General features: G+C 39.2%; 1 protein-coding gene across 10 annotated transcripts in view; it reads right to left on the bottom strand.

Annotated features, from left to right (window-relative positions):
* Positions 1-24,149, bottom strand: part of TBC1D31 (TBC1 domain family member 31) — an 85,560-nt gene that overhangs the window by 59,340 nt on the left and 2,071 nt on the right. For 6 of the 10 annotated variants that reach the window (XM_025393467.1, XM_025393464.1, XM_025393466.1 and 3 more), the window contains exons 2-5: positions 21,584-21,730; positions 15,668-15,783; positions 12,074-12,252; positions 2,574-2,725 (exon numbers count right to left, since the gene is read on the bottom strand). In XM_025393467.1, the coding sequence (XP_025249252.1) occupies positions 2,574-2,725; positions 12,074-12,252; positions 15,668-15,783; positions 21,584-21,730 (594 nt within the window). The remainder of the gene's footprint in view (positions 1-2,573; positions 2,726-12,073; positions 12,253-15,667; positions 15,784-21,583; positions 21,731-24,149) is intronic. The other 4 variants (XM_025393469.1, XM_025393472.1, XM_025393470.1 and 1 more) reach the window with 1 other exon arrangement.

The raw sequence follows: 24,149 nt of genomic DNA, 5'->3' as shown, positions 1-24,149 counted from the left end.
CTATACTCGGGTGTGGCTAGAGGAGACTAAGGAAGGAAATGAGACGAAGCGAGGGAGGCCTAGGCCAGATGACAGAAGGCCTCGGGGGAAATGAGGGGTGGGGGGTTGGATTTTACTCTAAATGATGAAGGAGGTTAAATAGGAAAGTGACATGATCTGACTTACTGATTTATAAAAACCACTTTATCCGCTGTGCAGAGAATGACTATAGGAAATGAGATTGAAAACAGGGAGAACAAATAAGAAGGCTATTATAGTCGTCTAAAAGAGGCTAGGGTAGCTTGGATTAGGGTACCACCCACAGCAATGAATAAAAACAAATTGACCAATTTGAGATATAGTTTGGTTGAATTGATGGGATTTACTGATGACTTAGAAGAACAAGGTGAGAAAAGAGAGGAATTAACATATATTTTGTAACTCTTTCCCCTGACTAGAAACAAGGATCGGCCTAGTCAAAATAGAACCCCTAGCATCCAGATTAGGGTCTTGAAATACCACTTCCCAAAAAAGAACCCAGACTCTTTAGAGAAAAGGCTAATTCCAGGGTTAGGGCAGGAATTGTACCAGATAAGCTTGGAACATCTTGTCACATCAGAAAGCATGAAAGCTATCATAGGCAACTGGAGTTGTAGTAAAAGGATGCCAAAGCCAGTGAAAAGAGGTTCCTATTAGTCAAAGATGAGAGAACTGGAACATCTAAGAATGACGGCTGCAAGGTATTAAAACATGCTAACTACTCTAAGCCTATGAATTTACAAAGATTAAAGACATAAAACTTCATTAGCTACTTTTGAAAGATGCCAATAAACCAGTTCATTACTTTTAAAACTAGTTTAAGAAAAAAGAGGAGAACATTAAGCATTCATCCTGCCTTTCCTTTACAACTGTACGTCAAAATAACCAAAGGGTAGATGAGAAGAAGTTTCTTTCTATAGAAGGTTATTAACTAATAAGTGAAGAAGAAATGAGAGAATTAGAACAGCAGCATTTTGCTAACTTCTAAGGCCGTACTGGATCTAGGGAATGATCACCGATGGCTACTGACATCACAAAAGAAAACTGTTCTATGTTGTTACTGATGAAAGTACACAAACCACCTTCTTGTGTAATGTCTTCTTGTGCTTAAATCAGATCAAGCCTCCAGTTTTTAGAAAATACAGGTATAACCAGTATACAGGAAAAATACAGATAACAGAGGATCATATTAAACAATACCACATGAAGACAAAGAGCAAAATCCAGAATATAGAAAACTCAAGAGGAGAAATAACCAGTTATTTAATGAATAAACTATAAGGGAAAAAGAAAAGATGACTACATCAACAAAATACAATGTGTGAACCTTGTTTTGCTTCTTATTCAAACAAATCAATCATAAAAACCAATTATTAGACAAATCAAGGACATTTGAATATGACTAGATATATGACAATATTAAGATATTCTTATTCATTTTTAAAAAGTGTGATAATAGGCCGGGCGCAGTGGCTCACGCCTGTAATCCCAGCCCTTTGGGAGCCAAGGCAGGTGGATCACCTGAGGTCAGAAGTTCGAGACCGACCTGGCCAACATGGTGAAATCCCGTCTCTACTAAAAATGTAAAAATTAACCGGGCGTGGTGGCAGGCACCTGTGATTCCAGCTACTTGGGAGGCTGAGGCAGGAGAATTGCTTGAAGCTGGGAGGTAGAGGCTGCAGTAAGCTGAGATTGTGCCATTGCACTCCAGCCTGGGGGACAAGAATGAGACTTCGTCTCAAAAAATAAATAAATAAATAAAGTGTGATAATACTATGGTTATATTTCCAAAAGGGCCCTTATCTTTCAGAGATAAACTGAAATATTCATGGATAAAATGATATACTTAGGTTTTACTTCAAACAATGCATTGGGGAAGTAGGTGAAATGACTGATAAAAATAGAAATGGCCGGGTGCGAAATGGCCAGGTGTGGTGGCTCATGCCTGTAATCCCAGCACTTTGGGAGGCTGAGGTGGGCGGATCACGAGGTCAGGAGTTCAAGACCAGCCTGACCAACAAGGCAAAACCCCGTCTCTACTAAAAACACAAAAATTAGCCGGTGTGGTGGCGCATGCCTATAATCCCAGCTACTCAGGAGGCTGAGGCAGGAGAATCACTTGAACTCGGGAGGCGGAGGTTGCAGTGAGCTGAGATTGCACCACTACACTCCAGCCTAGGCGACAGAGCGAGACTCCACTTCAAAAAAAAAAAAAAAAAAAGAAATGGCCATTCATTGATGATTATTGTAGCTTATGGAAATATTTAGTGGTTCTGATGGAGGAAATGCTGGTATAAATAAAACAACACACACACACACACACACACAACAAAAAAAAAAAAGAAGAAATTCTTACGGGTTCATGTATTTTTCTATTTTTGTGTATATTTGATATTTCGCAAAATAAAAAAAAGTCAGCAGATCATATCTAAATTGGAAGGTAACTTTTTCTAATATGACAAAAAGATACTGAATAAAAACTAAACGAAAATTTATAATTTTTTACCAGAAATTAAATTTCTTAAATATTCCTAGTGTCTTAAAATGCACATTACCTGGTCACAGCAAACACTTTGTATAATATGCTAGAGCTTTCAGGTGGAGCTGGCAATTGATATTTGCAAAAAAGTGTGTCACATTCCCAGGCAAAAATGGAATTATCTTTAAAACAGCTGAGGATGGTGTTACTTAACGGTAGAAAGAAAACCTAAGGAGGAATAGAGAAAGTTAGTTTTCACACAAGGTTCACATAGTACTCTTTAAATTTAAAATTATACAAGAGCCTATTTTTCTTTATTCAAATATTCTTTTCTTAAGTTGGAGAAAACTACATTTCTAATACATGACAAGGAGTAATACTGATTATTTCATAAATTATTATTAACCAAAAAAAAAAAAAAAACCCTTCAAACGAAAACTAGGTATACTATAATGACTAGACAAGTCACAAAATTCTAAATGGCAGTTTAAAAAATTTCACCTAATATTATTAAAGAGTTAAATGAAAACAAGATATAATTTTGAGTATCAATTTTACTTCAAAAATAAAGCACATTGGTCAGGTGTGGTGGCTCACACCTGTAATCCCAGCACTTTGGGAGGCCAAAGCAGGTGGATCACTTGAGGACATGAGTTTGAGACCAGCCTGGCCAACATGGTGAAACCCTATTTCTACCAAAAAAATACAAAAATTAGGTCGGGCGTGGTGACTCACACCTGTAATCCCAGCACTTTGGGAGGCGAGGCGGGGGAATCACCTGAAGTCAGGAGTTCGAGACTAGCCTGACCAACAAGGGCTCTACTAAAAATACAAAAACTACTCAGGCATGGTGGCAGGCATCTGTAGTCCCCACTACTTGGGAGGCTGAGACAGAATTGTTTGAACTCAGAAGGTGGAGGTTACAGTGAGCCAAGAACCTGCCACTGCACTTTAGCCTGGGCGAGGGAGTGAGCCTCCGTCTCAAAAAAAAACAAAAACAAAAACAAACAAACAAACAAAAAAAACAATTAGCCGGGCACGTGCCTGTAGTCCCAGCTACTCAGGAGGCTGAGGCAAAAGAATCCCTTGAACCCAGGAGGCGGAGGTTGCAAATAAGTCAAGATTGCACCACTGCATTCCAGCCTGGATGACAGAGCAAGACTCTGTCTTCAAAAGAAGGCACATATATGCATACACAAAATGTGATGTGTTTATATATACATACTACTCCCACAAAATGGGGTGTATGTATATATTATTCCAATGGCAGTGTATGACAGTGCCTTTTCCCTATACTCCCACCAACATTTGATATTTTTTAAACATCTATCAGTAGTTAATATTTAATATAGTGTTTATATTAGTATATAGTGTTTATATTAGTATATAGCTCTATATATACTATATATATACACACACATATATAGTAAAAAAAAAGCCACTGTCATACACTGCCACTGGGAGTAAAAATTAGTTAAATATACTATACTATATGTGTCAACAGCCTTAAAATATGTATCTTCCCAAATTAGTCAGTTTGCTTTTAAAAGTTAGTCCTGGCTGGGCACTGTGGCTCACACCTGTAATCCCAGCACTTTGGGAGGCTGAGGTGGATGGATCACCTGAGGTCAAGAGTTTGAGACCAGCCTGGCCAACATGGTGAAACCCCATCTCTACTAAAAATACAAAAATTAGCCAGGTGTGGTGACAGGTTCCTGTAATCCCAGCTACTCGAGAGGCTGAGGCATGAGAATCACTTGAACCGGAGGGTGGAGGTTGCAATGAGCTGAGATTGCGCCACTGCACTCCAGCCTGGGTGACAAGAGTGAAACTCCATCTCAAGAAAAAAAGTTACTCCTTTGGGAATATTAGGCAAAGTGTTTCAAGATAAGTAAGTGTTAAGCATTTTTTTTATAAGAGTAAAAAGGTGCAAATGCATATATAATCCTATCTTATTACAGATTCAGTTTATTTAATGGACAACTGAGAGTGAAACTGATAGCAAAGTTGAAAATGCCATCACTTTATTCTCCTAATTTCCATTTTTCTATCACAAGCATAAACAATGCTTCCTTTTGTTAATACAAAATTATTAACGGAAATTAACCAATATTTTCTCATAAAAGTTTCAGTGGCCTCGAATATGATTTTGTGTGTCATCGATACAACACACACACATATATAATGCACTAGAGAACATACTGGTTAGCAAAAATAATCTACTTAGGATTAATGCCAATAAGACAATAAAAAATACTAACTCAACTACATCAGATACTGATAGATCAGGCAAGGGCCTGATCAAGCTCCTCGCTTCATCCTTGGCTCACTTTGCTAAAGACAACCTGTGGTAGATCTTTCGCTATCAGATTCACTGTTAGGAAGATTTATAATATGAAGGCCTTACAGATTTCTATGATCTACAATGAATGCATTAAAACACTCTTTCAAAACTGATGTCAAAAAGTGACTTAAGAAAATTCTTATTATAATTAGCAGTCACTTTTCTGGAAAAGTAATAAAGTTTATTCCTACTGGGAAAAGCAGAAGCTTAAAAGTTAATGAGCATCAACTGCTATTTTAGCGGAATAACTGTGATAGATTATTGCCTACATGATTATTCATTACTAGATTTGTGATTTTAATTGCCATATTTTAATGATTATAAAATTGTTTCTAATGAAGCATGTCATTATTATTTAGATAGTGTCATCACTTGAGAAACATAAAAACCTTAGGAAAGACTTCAAAACATTAACAAAGTATACTTTTTGGGGGGTTAGGTTCAAGGATGGAGCTGCAGTTTTTCCTTGTAGAACACAAAATTCCTAAGCTTTCCAATTCAGTTTGAGGAGGTAGATGAACTCTTTTCAAGGTTTATTCTTTCTATCTATCTATCTATCTATCTATCTATCTATCTATCTATCTATCTATCTATCTATCTATCTATCTATCTATCTAGAGACAGAGTCTTCCCTCTGTCACCAGGCTGGAGAGCAGTGGCGCGATCTTGGCTCACTGTACCCTCCAATTCTTATGCCTCAGTCTCCCAAGCAGCTGGGACTAGGGCCGTGCCAACACGCCTGGCTAATTTTTTGTATATTTTAATAGAGACGGGGTTTCACTATGTTGGCCAGGCTGGTCTAGAACTCCTGGCCTCAAGTGATCTGCCTGCCTTGGCCTCCCAAAGTGCTAGGATTACGGATGTGAGCCACTGTGTCCGGTCCTTTTTCAAGGTTTAAAGAGTTTAGGATACTAATATTAGCAAGTTAAGGTCAAATGTATTATTTGGCAGTAATTTATTGAGTGTCCTGGGTACACAGGCTGAATTAAGTTCAGCAAAACACTCTTTATTAGATGTTTTCTGATATCCATCACAAAGCCTTTCTGATACCACAGTAATCACAAATCCCGGGGATTCCAAAATCTCTAACTAATGAGCCGAATATCTTACCTCCAAGCATCAACAAAAGAATAAAAATGTACTAATCTGAAAAGGTATAACTGGTTTACCTGAGAAGCAGTAAGGCTTTAGATAAAGACAGGTTTGAATTCAAACTGCAACTCTCTTCTAAACTATGTGATACTGAACAGATTACTTAATCTTTCTGGACAAAGTACTTAATATTTCTGAACTTCGGTTTCCCTTCTTGCAAAATGGGGATAATGGTATCTACCCTTCCAGATTAAAGCTTGAAAATAACTATTTAAAATGTAGGTTCATGGAACATACTGAACAATGGGTATCTATTACTATTACTAATAATTACTACTATTACTGCTTACAAAAATCAGCGGAAAGAGGTTACAGTGGTAGGTTCTTTACAAACACTCTGAAATCAAAGTTCCATAGTTCCTTTTCTGAAACCCTTGGGGCTTCAGAATGCAGATTTCCAATTTTAGATAGGTAGTATGATGTATATTCTTTTTTTTTTTTTTTTTTTTTTTTGAGACGGAGTCTCGCTCTGTCACCCAGGCTGGAGTGCAGTGGCCGGATCATTATGTAGAACTTTAGGCGACCTGGGGCAATGCCCCATACTCAAATATATTAATATTTCAGCCTTATGTCAATTCAGTTCAGATTTTGCTGCCAAATGAATTGAGGTCAGATCGCATTTTGCTGCTGAGTTATTTAAATACTTTTGGGTTTCTGAATTGTTAATATAATGTAGCTAAAAAATAAATAAATAACAGTTACCCCCCAGTTTTGTTTTTTTGAGACAGGAGCTCGCTCTGTCGCCTAGACTGCAGCACAGTGGTGTGATCTTGGCTCACTGCAAGCTCTGCCTCCTGGATTCAAGCCATTCTTGTGCCTCAGCCTCTTGAGTAACTGGGACTACAGGCACACGCCAGCACACCAGCTAGTTTTTGTCTTTTTTGTAGAGACAAGGTTTCGCCATGTTGCCCAGGCTGGTCTCCAACTCCTGGGCTCAAGCAATCAGCCTGCTTCTTAAAGTGTTGGGATTACAGGCATGAGCCCATGTGCCTGGCACCCTACAGCTTAGGCAAATTATCTAATTGCACTGAGACAATCCTATCATAGGCTTGATGGTTACAACAGCAACAGATGTAATTTTACTAAGCACTTACTACACAACCAGCACTGTCCTAACTTTGCGTAGATTATCACACTCAGTGCTGAAACCAACCCTGAGGGAGGGACTACGGCTGAGTATTCCTTATGCAAAATGCTTGGAACCAGAAATGTTTTGGATTTTTTTGGACTTTGGAATATTTGCATTATACTTACCAATTGAGTATCCCTACTCCAAAAATCTGAAATCTTAAATGCTCCAATGAACATTTCCTTTGAGCCTGATATTTGAGTAACATGTTGGCACTCAAAAAGTTTCAAATTTTGGAGCACTTGGGATTCCAGATTTTTGAATTGGGAATCCTCAACCTGTGTTGTTTACTATTTTTTCCTATATATAAGGTAAATAGCTTGTCAAAAATGTTTAACATGAATCTACTCAAACCTTTAGACTTAATATCTAGTTTATAGAAAATGCAGGCGAAAGACATACAAGTTAAACAATAATGATGAAACAGAAAAAACAACTCCAGAATATGGGGTATTTTCTAAGATAACTGGTCTGATCTCTCCAGAAAATTAATGTCATGAGAAAAAAAGTAGAAGACTAGGTTAGATTAAAAGAGCCATCGAAATTGAAATCCATAACAGAAGACCCAAAGCAAGTTACTGAAGGGTTGCATGTGTCATCAAAACAAATAAATAAATAAAAGTTCCATTTAAAATATAGAATCAGAATCTGTAATAAAAATATGAGTTTAGTAAGAATTTGATAAGATTAATGTTTTTAGGGGCACATGTTCTCAGGCTCTCCTGAGGGCTGTGTCACGGGAAAAAAAAACTTTAAAAAACGAACATTTTACTTTAGTATTCAGGTTACAGTTATTTCCTGTTTTCAACAGAAGTGGTCACCACCTGGCCCATCTCTAGTCTTTGTACAGCCCAGGAGCTAAGAATGGTCACTTTTTTTTTGAGATGGGTCTCACTGTGTCACTGTGTTGCCCAGCTAGGTCTTGAATTCCTGGGCTCAGGGGATTCGCCCACCTTAGCTGGGTACCTGGCTTTAAATGGTTACATTCTGAATGGTCATATAATTTTGCTCTTGAACTGCAAAGTCAAAAATATTTACTGGCCCTTTAAGAAAAATTTGCTGATAACTTGGACTATGGTGTTATTTTATTTTATTTTATTGAGACAGAGTCTCACTATTGCCCAGGCTGGAGTGCAAGGGTGTAATCTCGGCTCACTGCAACCTCTGTTTCCCAGGTTCAAGTGATTCTCCTGCCTCAGCCTCCCCAGTAGCTGGGATTACAGGCATGTGCCACCACGCCCAGCTAATTTTTGTATTTTTAGTAGAGATGAGGTTTCACCATGTTGGCCAGGCTGTTCTCGAACTCCTGACCTCAAGTGATCCACCCGCCTCGGACTCCCAAAGTGCTGGGATTACAGGCGTGAGCCACCGTACCCGGTCCTGTTTTATTATTTTAGAGCAATTTACTGTATGCACACATCACACTATACATACATTTTCACATTTAATTTTATTCTTATAGCACTAACATTAATATACTTAGGCACACATGACAGTATACATACATTTTCCACAGTCCTAATTTTTAAACTAAAATATCTAAATGTCCAAGCAAGGTTTGCACTGGCAACTATTCAGCGTATACTCATTTTAATTTCATAGTAAAAAGAACAGATGGTTTCTGTGTCATGTGTCATTGTTTCATAACTCTGTTTCCACGTGGCTTCAACTCCCAATGTTCTCGTCTTTGGAACTTAAAATTCAAAATGTAAGCACTAAAGCAATTAAAGAAGAAAAGACCTACTAAGACATTTGGCCTAAATCCCTAATGAATAAGTTGGCACAACTTTTATCTCTTTTTAATTATTAAAAGCACATTAAAGGACTCTGGGATTTCCATGGAGACTACAAAGTAAATTTTTGGTTGACATGCACTGCTAGTTGTTCACGTTAATAACCTAGAAATTAAAAGCAGTACTGCATGTATAATATAACCTGAAGCAAAATAATTAATCACACAAGAGACTCAGATACTCCTGAAAATAATATTTAGCTAATGAAATAGAAAGAAAAAAACCTGAAAAGCAAAAGATGGTGGGCATTAAGGAGACAGGGCCTTCCTTGGACTAAAACAACCTAGCAATGCCACATTTGAAGTGGGTTTGAGGAATAGGGCCTGCGTGCTCATTTGAATAAAATCAGCCAAACAGAAAGTTTTGAAGAGGAAAGACCTATAATTCCATCTTCCTCTGACTTCTCCACTTCTAACATTTTGAACACCAAAGCCTGGCATAGAACAGGTGCCCAGGCTGGGCGTGGTGGCTCACACCTGTAATCCCAGCACTTTGGGAGACCAGGTGAGTGGATCACTTGAGGCCAGGAGTTTGAGACCAGCCTGGCCAACATGGCAAAACTCCATCTCTACTAAGAATACAAAAATTAGCTGGCTGCCATGGCGCACAACTGTAATCCCGGGTACTCAGGAGGCTGAGGCACAAGAATCGCTTGAATCTGGGAGGCAGAGGCTGTAGTGAGCTGAGATTGTGCCACTGCATTCTAGCCTGGGTGCCAGAGCCAGACTCCGTCTCAAAGAAAAAAAAAGAACAGGGAGGAAGAAGGAAGGGGAGAGAGGGAGGGAGAATCGGTGATGTGGACAATGTAGTGTGACACAAAGTGCCAGCTCCCTTAGGGTGGAAGTCACAGACAGACCCCTAGAGCTGAAGAGGTATGACAGGCTTGGATATGGGGGCCTGGAGGAGGAAGAGTCACTGGGGCACTGCAAAAGGGTGGAACAGCCAAAGGCTCCTTGACTCCATCCCAGGATTTGGGAGGCCTGACTCTGCAGAAAGGCTCCAATCTGGCTTCACACCCTGCCGGCTCTGGCACTTGCAGCTGCCAGTGCTTCCAGTCTCCAGATCCCAGTGTCTTTGTGTTTGGGGAACAATAAACACTGCCTACTTCATTGAGGCAGTGTCAGGACCGAGTTGAGATAAGGTATGGAAAGTTCTTAATACAATGCCTGAAAATAGATTCAGTAGCTATTATCACAATTGAAGAAAGGGTGAGATCTGACTAGGTGGAGAGAATGGGAAGGTTACTGGGTGTGGTAAGGAGGGAGGAGGGGGCAGCAGCATGGAAACCCTATGAAAGAGACCAGTTTGGATGTCATATAGGAAATCACAGGAGATGACAGCCAGGGGACATAAAGGACAAAATAATAATAGGAGCTGCTATATAAGGGCCTGGCACTCTGCCAAGCCCTTGACATGAATTATTTATTTTATCTCATTTTCTCACTAGCCCTGGTAAGGTGGTTACCACAGACCCATTTTCCTGCTCAGGAAACGGAAGCCCAGAGAGGTTGGTTATGTGGCTTGTCTGTAAAAAGAAAAGACAGAACCAAACTGGGGCACTTGCGGGGCTCAGAACAAGAGTACATCTGGAGGCCCATATACCATATGTTTCTACATAGGTAGAAAAAAACAAAAGAAATGGATTTTTAAAAGGTGGTATATTTATACAATGGAATTCTAAACAGCAATAAGAAAGAACAAATTATTAATAATATGGATGGATCTCAAAAACATTATGCTGAGCGAAAAAAGCCTTACATAAACTATTATTGTATAGTTCTATTTATACAAAATTTTAGAATAGGCAACACTAATCCATGGTAGGAAAAAGAAGAGTGGTGGTCACCCAGGGAGGGAGACGGTGGAATTTTCTGGGATAATGGTAATGCTACATCTACACAGGTTACACAGGTGTGTGTATTCGTGAAATTTAATAAATGAATACTTAAGACTTAAATATTTCATTATATATAAATTTTACATCAACAAATATTGACCCCTAGTCAATTAAGTAAAGGCTTAAGTATTTACAGGGAAGTACGCTGATGTCTGAAGTTTACTTTAAAACACATACACAGCTGGGCACGGTGGCTCATGCCTGTAATCCCAGCACTTTGGGAGGCCGAGGCAAGAGGACTGCTTGAGCCCAGGAGTTTGAGACCAGCCTGGACAACATAGAAAGACCTTGTCTCTATAAAAAATTTAAAAATTAGCTGGGCATGGTGGCACACGCCTGTGGTCCCAGCTACACGGGAGGCTGAGGCAGGAGGATCGCTTGAACCCAAGCTGCAGTGAGTTATCATTACACCACTACACTGCAGCCTGGGTGACAGAAAGACCCGTCTCAGAACAAAACACACACACACACACACACATATTATTAGGAGAATTAATGAACAGAGGGACAGAAAGATGGACAGAGTGGCTGGGTGTGCGGTGGCTCACACCTGTAATCCCAGCACTTTTGGAGGCTGAGGTGGGCAGATCACTTGAGGTCAGGAGTTTGAGACCAGCCTGGCCAACATGGTGAAACCCGGTCTCTACTAAAAATACAAAAATTAGCTGGGCATGGTGGTGTGTAGCTGTAGTCCCAGCTACTTGGGAGGCTGAGGCAGAAGAATCACTTGAACCTGGGAGGCAGAGGTTACAGTAAGCTGAGATCATGTCACTGCACTCCAGCCTGGGTGACAGAGCAAGACTCTGTCTCAAAACAAAGAAAAAGAAAGAAGGATGGATAGGCCCATAAGAGAGTATAGTACCATGTAAAGTATAGTAGAGGATAGTACAGTAACATGTTAACGGTAGAATCTAGATGCTGAATGTACATGTGTTCAAAAATTCTTACAAATCTACTGCGTGTTTCAAATTTTTCATAATAAAATGTCAGAGGGTTAAAAATGAAAACAAAACCAATCAACTAAGTGACTTTCGCCTTAGGAGAGTTGAAGTTACACAGCTATAATTTTAGAAAAGAGCTCACTAAGTCATAAATTGTAGCTATAGGCAACATCTTTGTGTTGGTCACTTTGCTTTGCTTGTTGCTGAGTTACAGAGCTACAAGGACAAAGTAAATCATTACTCATATACATTTATATACCCTGTTGACCAAGAAATTAGCCCGAGAAGCACAACAGGCCAAGATGTCCCCTGTCACTGACCTTCTGTATACCCACAGATTGGCGAATATTCAGCTTTCTTTTTCTTTGAAAGGTATCCAAGTCCCATAATTGTGCTGTATCAGAAGAAGTGGTAATGGCGTATTTCCCTGATGCATGCACAGAGATTGAAAATACTGATGACTCATGTCCTCTCATCCAGCTAACTAGCTCCTTGGTGACTGTGGTAAAAAGTAAAATTGTTACCCAGGTAAAACATTGTACGTCTAGAAATAACACTACATATAAACGCCATAGATGAACTGATCCAATAGGTGGTTAGGTATTACATGAGGCACCTCCATTAATATCCACAAAAATGGAAGCCTGTGGCTAGTTGATAAAGTATGACGGGACATGTTAGCAACACCTCATTCATGTAGGAGACAAGGCTGACAAAGGCTTTGATGCAGAATAACCTCAAAATTTATGCTAGTGAGTTTGGGCTTTCTCTTGCAGGTAATTTTATGTAAAAGAGTACCACATTTAGTCTGTGTTTTAGAAAGAGCACTTTGAGGATATCTGGTGGAGGGGAAGAGATTGAACAAGAAAGACTAATTTATATGTTGCTGTAATAATCCAGGCAGGAGATAGGGAGGGCCTCAACTAAGAAAGTGGCAATGGAGAAAAGAACAAATCCAAGAGCTAGTAAGGAGAAAAACAAAAAAATATTAGTGATCAAGTTGATGTTCTGAGATACAAGAGAAGTGAAGGCTCCAGTGGTTCCCGCTTAGTTATTTAAGCAGATGGTGATATTGTTAGTGGATGTAAGAAATACATGAGGAGGGGCCAGGCGGTGGCTCACGCCTGTAATCCCAGCACTTTGGGAGGCTGAGGCAGGTGAATCACTTCAGCCTAGGAGTTTGAGACCAGCCTGGGCAACATGACAAAACCCTATCTCTAAAAAAATGAAAAATAAAAAAATAATAATAAATACCTGAGGAAGAACAGGTTTATCAGTGTGAGATAATGATAATACATTTGGTTTTTAAGCTTGAGTCTGAGGTACTTGTGTGTATTTGTGTAAGCAGAGCAAACAGTTTGGTAGGTAAAGTACCAAAAACTATTCATGATCATTATCACTGGCTAGTAAAAGCGTAGGTGATTTTTCTTTTCCTTTATACTTTTTTGTATGTTTGCAAGTTTTCTACAGTAGGCATGTTTTACTTTTATGATCAGAATTTTCCCCCCAGAAAGATGGAACTTGAGAATAGTCAGAAAGCAAGATATAAATCTGGGAAACGTTATGATACAAAGTAGGTCAAAACTGAAGACAGAGAAACAGACAAATCCCTTAGGGAAACAGCAGTGGTTTCCAAACACCATTCGGAGGTCTGGCGTTAGTTAATGATAAATTTTCCACTGGTCTTCAGGGAAAGAGAAAAATACAGATAATGCAGTGAGTTTTTCATAAAGTCAAATTTAAAGTACTACTCTTTCATTTGTATTATGTCACTCCCTGTTTATGTAGAAAGAAAATCCCTTGTTTTATGAAATTGTATTTTTTTCCAATGTCAATTAGCAATATTAAAAGTTGACAAGCTATGTGAGTTCTTCCACTTTTTTAATTGGGTCAAAAATCCAAAGTCTAGGAACCACTGAAAGAATTCAGGAGACATGATTGAGAAGCAGTTAGAAAGACAGGAGGAGAACCAAGGTAATAGAATGAAAACGAAAACAAAACAAAACAAAAAACTTTCAAAGTAATCCCAATTGTTAAATGCTATAGAGAAGTAGGATGAAAACTGTAAAGATGACTTAAATGATCAGGGGTTAGGGTTACTAAGGACCTTGGAGACAGAAATTTCAGTAGCATGGGGTAGGGGAAGCAAGGGTCAGAATTCATCAACGGATACTGCGAAGAAGCAGAATTTGGCAGAGAGGGGAAAGAAAGAAGGAAGGAGACAGTGTCTAAGGAAGGGGCTTCATGGTGGGGGTTCAGTGAAGTAGAAGCAACTATAAGAACATGGAACAAGGAAGAAAAAGAGGAGAAGAGTGGAATTTAAGGAAAGGTGAGTTATAAAGACTTCATTTTTCTGATATTTTGTCACAGCAATGTTTGTAATGCCAAAAATTGAAAACAGTTTGAAAGTCCAGCAATAGGTAATAGGTTAAAAAATTATGGTAAACATCTATACAGTGGAATGTTAGGTATTGATTTTAGATATGCAATATGAATTTTAATGAGGTAAAATTATCCCACAAAACAATACAGACAGGATAATTATGCATTTGTTAGAAGATAAAAAAAGTATAAACATAGAAAACAGACTGGAAAGAGAGAGCCCCATTATGAAAACACTGCGTCTCTAGGCCGTACTGCAGAATCACTGTGAGTTTTCTTCTTTGTATGTAGGATGAGAGTGTACTACAGTGATTAAGAGCAGTGACTCCACAGCCAGACCACTTAGGCTGGAATTCTGGCTCCACTGCTTATAAACTGAGGGACTCTGATTAAGTTACCCATGTGCCTCAGTTTCCTCATCTGCAAAATGGGGATAATAATAGTATTCATCTCTGTGGGTTATGATGATGATTAAAATTAATTAATGTGTATAAAGCCACAGAAAGTCCCTGGCAGGGAGTAAACACTATGTGTTAGCTATCACTATCTTTAATATTATTATTTATACATCTGCTGAACATTATAACACATTGATTATTTTAATAAGAAAAAAATACAGTTGAAATATCTCTTTTTTAAGAGTAATAGGTTTAGTCTACAGAACTCTATGTTCTCAATTTAAAAACATAATGTGGTATAAAACACACAGGCTATATTAAAAAAAGATATTGTACCTGTGTAGTAAGGAATTTGACCTTTACAGAGCAGTCTGGCTTCTGTTTAGGCTCCTGGGAGGTAACCTCTAAACCCGTTGACTTAGGGGTGTCTTTGTTATTCCTGGCGGGCCCCTCACACTATACCAGATAGTTTATGCTAAGAAGACTCAGAGTGGGAGATGATCACACAAGAAAGGTCAACCACATGATTAGAAGTTTAGGGCTTTTGGGGCGAGTGACATCAGACTAACTTCTTAGGAGGAGAGGAGGGCTAGAAATGGAGTCCAGCCACGTGGGGAATGATCCAATCAGTCATGCCTATGTCATGGCGCCTCAGTAAAAACTCTCGACACCAAAGCTTGGGTTGACTCCCTGTGTCAACAGTGCTTGGCACAGATGGCCAGCCACACACCAATGCTGGGAGGGTTGTCTGGGAGGGCAATGCATCCCTGAGGACAATGGACACTTTCCTTTTGGAAGCCTCCCAGATTCCACTCCATGCTTCTCTTCCTTCGGCTAGTTATACTTTGTATCTATCCTTTTGCTATATTAAAACTATCATCATTAAGTGTAGGCTTTCCTGAGTCCTGTGAGTTGTTCTAGTGAATTATGAAACCTGACAGCAGTCAGGAAACCCTGACTTTGTAGTCAACCGATCTAAAGTGAGGCTGTTCCTAGGACCCCCAGCTTGCACCTAGTGTCTGAAGCGAGGGCAGTCATGGGGACTGTGCCCTCAAGCTGTACAGAGTGACAAACTTCTTGCAGTTCTTCACTCTATATTTTACTCTGCTTCAAAAGAAAAACAGAAGTTCTTACCTGTATCAAAACATTTAATAGAATAATCAGCTAATGCCACAAGGAATTCAGATTTCCTACGAAGATTAAAGGCCAGAGCTGTGCAAGCTTGTGCTGTTCGCTGAACAAGATTGAACCTATTAAGAAATCATTGCATTAGTATCACAAATTCTTCCCACAATTATAAATTCCACGTGGAAGGAGTCCGTAGAGACGAAGAAAATGAAACCCAGAAAAATGAGCTACCATTTTAGGCCAAAAATAGATTATGAAGGGTGCTATGTGCCATATTAAGGAGTTCGGATGTTAGTAGAATAGGAAACCACTGTAAGTGTTTAGCACAACAGAATCACAACCAGGTATGTGTTTTAGGAAGATGATCCTGGCAGCAATGGCAAATGGGAAGAGGGACAAGGAATAAACGAGATCACTAAGAAAGTTACTACAGAAAATCTCAGCCAGAGATATGGGAGCATAAATAGGAGAGGTTTCAGAAGCCAAGCAGAGGCTCGGTATGGATTAAACATGGAGTGAAGAAGGGGGAATCAGGACTTGCTCTTGTGTAGAATGAAGATAAGACTAGATACAAGGCTGTTGTGATGACTAAATGAAATAATACATGTTGAGTGCTCAGTAGAGCACTGGGCACCTAGCTAGAGTTTAATTTACAGAAAATTAAGCTTTTGAACTTAGGCAAAAGAGGAATAAGTTTGGGGGTAGGAAATGATAAATCTGCTTTTAAACATGTGGTTTAAGGCCCCATGAAACTGATCTAGAGCCATGCTGTCTGAAAGAAATACAACGTGGGCTACATATGTAATTTAAATTTTTCTAGGAGCCATATTAGAAAAGTAAGAAGGGCCGGGTGCGGTGGCTCAAGCCTGTAATCCCAGCACTTTGGGAGGCCGAGATGGGCGGATCACGAGGTCAGGAGATCGAGACCATCCTGGCGAACACAGTGAAACCCCGTCTCTACTAAGAAATACAAAAAATAGCCGGGCGAGATGGCGGGCGCCTGTAGTCCCAGCTACTCGGGAGGCTGAGGCCGGAGAATGGCATGAACCCGGGAGGCGGAGCTTGCAGTGAGCTGAGATCCGGCCACTGCACTCCAGCCTGGGCTACAGAGCGAGACTCCGTCTCAAAAAAAAAAAAAAAGAAAAGTAAGAAGAAATAGGTTAAATTAATCTTAATAATATATGATATGCTTTGGCTCTGTCCTCACTCAAATCTCATCTTGAATTGTGGCTCCCATAATTCCCACATGTTGTGGGAGGGACCCAGTGGGAGATAATTGAATCATGGGGGCAGTTTCCCTAACACTATTCTCATGGTAGTGAATAAGTCTCACGAGATCAGATGGTTTTATACGGGGAAACCCCTTTCCCTTGGTCTTCATTTCTCTCTTGCCACCACTACGTAAGAAGTGTCTTTGCCTTCTGCTATGAATGTGAGGCCTCCTCAGCTACATGGAACTGTGAGTCCATTAAACCTCTTTTTCTTTATAAATTACCCAGTCTCAGGTATATCTTTATTAGCATGAGAACAGACTAATATACTTTATGAACTCAATATGTATCTAAAACATTAGTATTTCAATATTTAATCAATTCAAAATTATTGAGATATTTTACACTTTTTATCATATTAAGTCATCAAAATCCAGTGTGTATTTTAATTTTACACATGCTTCATATCTCAATTTGGACCAATCACTTTTCAAGGGCTCAAGAGTTACATGCAAGTTAGTGGCCCCTGGAGAGCCCAATCTAGAAGAGTTCTAGTAGGTAGTAGTAGCAGAAGTAGGTCTAAGTCAACAGTGTTTACATGGCAGATGAAGCCTGAGGCTTGGTGGTGATGTGATTATTGAAAAGAGTGCCTGAAATATGGAAGGAAGCAAGCCAAAGACAGATGTCTGGGGAGCACAACATGAAAGGGGCAGGCCCTGGAAGAAGAGTCAGTAAAACAAGGGGGAAAAATGATCAGAGAGGTAGAAAATTCAGCAACTGCTGTACCATGAAGCCAAAGAAAAGAATCTCAGGCAGCATGGGAAGACAAGAATGTTTAGTGTTTTAGTAAAATGAGAACTGAAAAGTGACCAATGGATTGAACAATTAGGAAGATTTTGAGGGAGCCCAGTATACTGGGCTTTATGATCAAGCCTGATTTTAAGTCTGAGCTCAAGTCTGATTTTAAGTCCGAGCTCTGCCGCTAACTGCTCAGCTCAGCCACAGATGTTTTTAGTGAAGGGTGGCAGAATATGCCATATCAGAACATGCCACTTTGGCATGAGCATTACTTTGAGCTGAAGGTAACTGAGAAAAAGCAGACATAAGAAAAGCTCTCAGCCAGGTGCGGTGGCTCATGCCTGTAATCCCAACACTTTGGGAGGCCAAGGCAGGTGGATCATGAGGTCAGGAGATTAAGACCATCCAGGCCAACGTGGTGAAACCCTGTCTCTACTAAAATACAAAAAATTAGCCTGGCGTGGTGGTGCACACCTGTCATCCCAGCTACCTGGGAGGCTGAGGCAGGAGATTTGCTTAAACCCAGGAGGCGGAGGCTGCAGTGCACTTGATTGCGCCACTGCACCCTGGCCTGGGTGACAGAGCGAGCCTCCACCTCAAAAAAAAAAAAAAAGAAAAGCTCTCTGCCCTTGTCTAAAAGTTTACATGAATTTGCATACATTTACAAAGGTGTCCCTCTTCCCTTCTCTACCAGGAAGGATAACAGTTGATCACAGGAGTTGACTTTAGATCTTCATCATCCTGGAAATAGCACCAGAGAAATATATATGACTACCATTAGTTTCCCATATATTTGCCTTCCCACAATTTGCTGCCCTGAGAGACTCAAGGTCCTCTTCTTTTGTCTTGTCACTTCTCTAAAAATGTACTGTTCTTTGACAGAGATGCTATATAAGCCAGAGTATAAGCCACTTTTTGAGTTAGTAATACCTGGACAGTCACGTGTTACATGCACGATACAAGTTGATAGTGTCTCACACTAATACCTGGATACTCTGGGTATTCTCATGTGTTACATGCATGATACAAATTAATAACTTGTTCATTCTGCTCTTGTTAATCTATCTTTTGTTACAAAGGGCCCAGTTGAGAATTTAGAAGGGTAGAGGAAAAATAATTTTTTCTCCCCAACAACCAATAGTGAAAGGGGACAATGGACAAAATAGTAACACTCATGGTGCAATGTCTCAGGGGACGCTATAGAAGATAGGGATTAGCACGAGAAGAAATTAAGATCACCTGTTTTTATGAATAAGGTAATGAGGGCTGAACTTGATGAATAAGGTAATGAGAGCTGAACTTTACGAATAACGTAATGGGGGCTGAACTTACAATATACTTGAGGCTGCAATGCGGAAGGAGAAAGGAAAGCTTGAAGGTGTCTGTTTTCCCATGAATCAGGAGGCCTGGCAGTCAGAGTAAGAATGGAGTCCAACGAAAGGAGACAAGGAAATTGGTAAAGGTTTGCGACACTTGGTGGAGAATAGGCAAAGTAAGTAACGGTAGATAAGCAAATGAAGTGCAAAGAATCCTCAATATTGAAGTTCACTATCCTGTCATGAAATCAATCAACAATTACTTTTATTTTTTTCAGGAGTATTAGCAAATACAGTGGTACTGATTTCAGATTGGGAATTGGTGAGGTAAGTTAAACAAGAATAAAGGGTAGAAAAGTTGGACCCATTACTTTTCTGGTAAAGGGCAGAAACAATGATTTATAGATTTTTACCTAATGAATCGCAGGTAAGTAAATTATATATCACGTCTTTTCTTGAACTATTTGAGAACAAGTCACCAAGATCAAGTTTCCTATAAATAAGAAAACTCTCCTACATAATCACAATATAACCATCAGCACCAAGAAATTACATTTATACATTACCACCATCTAATCCTAAAACTCCAATCAAATTTTGCCAATTTTCCTAATAATGTTTTTTATAGCAAAAGGATCAGCCCAGATTCATGCCTTTGTCATGTCCCTTTCATCTCCCTCAGATTAGGAGTTCTTTAGTCTTTACCCTACTTGCATGATCTTGACCCCTGTGAAGATTACAGGACAGTTTTTTTATTAGATGTCCTTAATTTAGCTTTGTGTGATGATCTCATTGATTAGATTCAGGTTATATATCTCGGCAGGAATATCACAGAAATGATGCTGTGTTCTTCTCACTGCATCCTATCAGGTGGCACACAAATTTTGATTCATTCCACTACTGGTTGTATTAACTTTAGTCATTTGATTAAGGCAGCGTTTGCTAGGCTTCTTCATTATATAATTACTCTTTTTTTCCTCTATAATTAATAAGTATTTTGTGGGGAGGTACTTCGTGACTATTCAATATCCATTCCTTATTAAACTGTTTGTTGATTCCAACATGAACTCATAGATTTCAATTTTATTCAATGGACGACCCACCTCCAACATGACCAGAGGGAGCTCCTTCAAGCTGGCAACTGTGTCTTTTTGACACATCCCGAACATCCTTTGAACAATTCCTTCTTTCTGGCTACAAAATGTTACAGGCTCTTCCTGTACTTTCCCTGTCCGCATTCTGAAATTGGCCATTTCTGCAAATATCCTTGATTCCTTTTAGTAGAACGTGGTACTTTGAAAATAAGAACTCAACACAGGGTATATTCATTGCTACCGGCATGCTGTTGCTCCCAGGCCCTCTGAGTGTACAAAGCTAAGGAATATGTGTACATATAGTTGTACATACCTCTATTTAGTTCTGTATCTATCTCTATATATTCAAAACCAGGGGTTCAAACTGATATGTCTAATTCCAATACAATGCCAAGGGGTTTATTCTAGTTTTCTGCCTTCCATAATTTTTAAGTCTCTTTTCTAAGAGTGAGAAACCTGGCCCTCATTATCCCTAATATATTTATTTGATAAAAGCCCTCTGTATTAAACTAGCTTCCCATCACTGCCCCATTTACCATGCAGACACCCTCTGTCTCTCTTTCTGGGCTGCTGAAGCTCTCCTTCCCACCTAGCCCCACTGCATGAATATCTACCTCCATCAATCCCACCTCATTGCTTTCAGACTAAATTGTTTCACAAGGGAAGAGAAGAGGAAGAAGAGTGAAAATCAACTCTTTTTTTTTTTTTGAGACAGAGTCTCGCTCTGTCGCCCAGGCTGAAGTGCAGTGGCAGTGGCGCTATCTCGGCTGACTGCAACCTCCACCTCCAGGGTTCAAGTGATTCTCCTGTCTCAGCCTCCCGAGTAGCTGGGAAAACAGGCATACACCACCATGCCCAGCTAATTTTTGTATTTTAGTAGAGACAGGGTTTCACCAAGTTGGCCAAGCTGGTCTCAAACTCCTGACCTCAAGTGATGCGCCCGCCTCGGCCTCCCAAAGTGCTGGGATTACAGGCCTGAGCCACCACACCCAGTTGAAAATCAATTCTTTAAAATTCTTAGATATGGCATGCCATAACAACAATGTGCAAGGAAAATTGCGCTCTTTCTACATTGCCTGATGTACCAGAAATTGATAAATCAGCAATAATGGGCTGGGCACAGTAGCTGGAACTTGGGAGGTGGAGTTTGCAGTGAGCTGAGATTGTCCCACTGCATTCCAGTCTGGGCGGCAGAACAAGGTTCCGTCTGAAGAAGAAAAAAAAAATAGCAATAATAAATTTTTAAATTTAAGGGAAAAAAAAAAAAAAACTACTAGAGACACTATTAAAACCAGCAGTTTAATTCTCTAAAATGTGAACCGTATTATCATTCTGTCCTTTCCCACTTTCTTCCTTCAGCACCTATGACAGTGTTTTGCAAGGTACCTGAAATATAATAGAACTTAATAAATCTTTCTGAATGAATAATGAATAGCAAGTATGAAAACACTCAGTGAATTAATAACTTGTTAAATAACGTAGATATCAACAGTATCTGCTTACCTGTTTCCATACAAGTCAAAAACATAAATATTTCCTTGGTGGTCCCCAGCAATTAAGCAGTCGCCTGTGCCATCAAAAGCCACATTCAAAAATCGCAAAACTTTTGGATGGTAATCGGAAGTGTTGTGAATGATGTTCACTATAATTCTGTCAAAGAAAAAAACCCAAACATTGAAATTCTATATCACGTATTACTTGATATTATGAAAAATGTGGCAAGTAAAGCATTTTGTCTGTTCATTCTTCCCTCTCCTACTGCTACCGCTATACTGCCTCTCCTCTAGAATCAATCTTACCAGGATTTCAGAAAAACAGTTCAGAAGCTACTCATTGTCAAAGCAGCTACTGTTCATTTATTCATCAATTACTTGAAAACTCATTGTGTCAGATGCAGAACAAGGCAGGTGCTAAGAATACTTGATATGCTCCCTGCTTCCATGGCACTTACAGTTTAGTAGTAAGGACAGACATTAAAAAAATAAACACACATATAAACAGATTTATAAACGGTGATTAAGTGATACACAACAACAGGGTATGAGATTTTGTTTTTGTGTATGGAATGTTTCACAGTGAATTGAGTGCGCATGAGTTTACTTTCATTTCTAATGTATCTACCATGAATACCCTGGCAGGTGAGTTCTGTAAGGACAGGACCACTGCTTGCTCATTACTGTACCCCAGCACCTGGCCTACAATACACAAAAGACACTCAAAATACACCTGCTGAATGAACAAATGCTTTAAGAAATCATTCTTTAAAACCCATATTAATCATACGTCTATATAAAAAAGTAAGGGAGTTTATATTCTAGAGACACATATGGAATGATTAAACTGTTAAATGAAAATGAAAATATTCTAACCTGAAGTTTCAAACACTGACACACACACACACACACACACACACACACACACTTAGAAGAAAAAATAAATGAGAAAAATCAAAACCAAACACGTCTCTAGAAAAATCATAAAAAATTAGCCAGGCATGGTGCATGTGCCTGTGATCCCAGCTATTCAAGAGGCTGAGGTGGCATTATCACCAGAGCCTGGGGAGGTCAAGGCTGCAGTGAGCCGTGATCATGCCACTGCACTCCCACCTGGGTGACACGTAAGACCGTGTCTCCAAAGGAAAAGAAAAATCTACATATAGGGAAAAAAAGATGAACACAGTCAAATATTAACAGCAGCTGTCTGCAGGTAATAGCGATATGGTTAATTTTTTTCCCCTTTCTACTTTTCTATATTTTAGACATGTTCTTTAATGATTACATACTATTTTCATAACAGGAAAGACAAGAATACACAGCTATATTTGTTTAAATTTACCCTTTTTTGAGAGAAGGATCATATACCCTGTTGTTGAAAGAAAACTTCATAAAATTAAATTACAGCACAAAATAACTCCTTAAAATAATATGTGTGTATATTCTGGTCACAAAGGCCAGAATAATCCCATTCTTTATTGCAACAATAGTTTTTAATCATGAAAATTTTATCTTAATTGATTTTTCATAAATTTCTGGATTTTTTTTTTTTTTTTTTTTTTTGAGATGGAGTCTCACTCTGTCATAGAAGCTGGAGTACAGTGGTGCAATCTCAGCTCACTGCAACTTCCACCTCCTGGGTTCAAGTGATTCTCCTGCCTCAGCCTCCTGAGTAGCTGGGATTACAGGTGCCTGCTACCATGCCTAGCTAATTTTTTGTATTTTTAGTAGAGACAGGGTTTCACCATGTTGGCCAGGCTGGTCTCGATCTCCTGACTTTGTGATCCGCCCACTTTGGCCTCCCAAAGTGCCGGAATAACAGGCATAAGCCACCACACCTTGCCTAGTTTTTGGATTTTATATTAGAAACATTTATCTTCATTAAAACTTGATTAAAGCATGCTATATTGAATTAAGTGGATTAAACATTTTCTTCATGTTTATGTAAACATAAGGCTTTTTAGATTCGTTAAAGGAAACAGTAAAATTCTTAACAATGCTTATTTGTATCTAGTCCCCAAGGAATTAAAAACACAACAATAAATGTATAGAAATGACAAACAATATCAAAATGTTTCATGGCAACTAAACTCAGAGCAAACAACTTTTTCCTCCAGTCTTATTTTCTATAACACTTATTACATGTTCTGGCTACAAAATTACATAATCATTGTTCAAAATATGAAAAATACAGAAATACACTAAGAAACAAATACTCAATTATAATCCTACCTTGTAAATGTAATCACAATAGTGACATTCAGCCCCTCCGATTTTTCATATAAATCCCACATAAAATATTTATTTTAGAGCAACTTACTTTCAGATTCCCACAGATTGCCTGACAGAGTTCCTCAGTTCTCAAACATAAGAAGAATATCAAATATTTACTAAGCACCAAATGTGTAAGACAACCTGTCTGCTAAATCCGATTATCCCCACTGACAGCCTTAGCGATTAACTTGCCCAAGGTCACAGAGTTGGTAAACGGACATTTACTTCAACGAAATACATCTGACTCCAAGTCAGTGCTTTCTGCCTGTCTAAACAGCATGAACAATGGGTTTTAACGAACA

Source organism: Theropithecus gelada, chromosome 8 (assembly GCF_003255815.1).
Source record: "Theropithecus gelada isolate Dixy chromosome 8, Tgel_1.0, whole genome shotgun sequence".
Lineage (NCBI taxonomy): Eukaryota > Metazoa > Chordata > Mammalia > Primates > Cercopithecidae > Theropithecus > Theropithecus gelada.
Note: the sequence above shows the minus strand (reverse complement) of the source record. Positions and strands in the feature narration are given on the sequence as shown.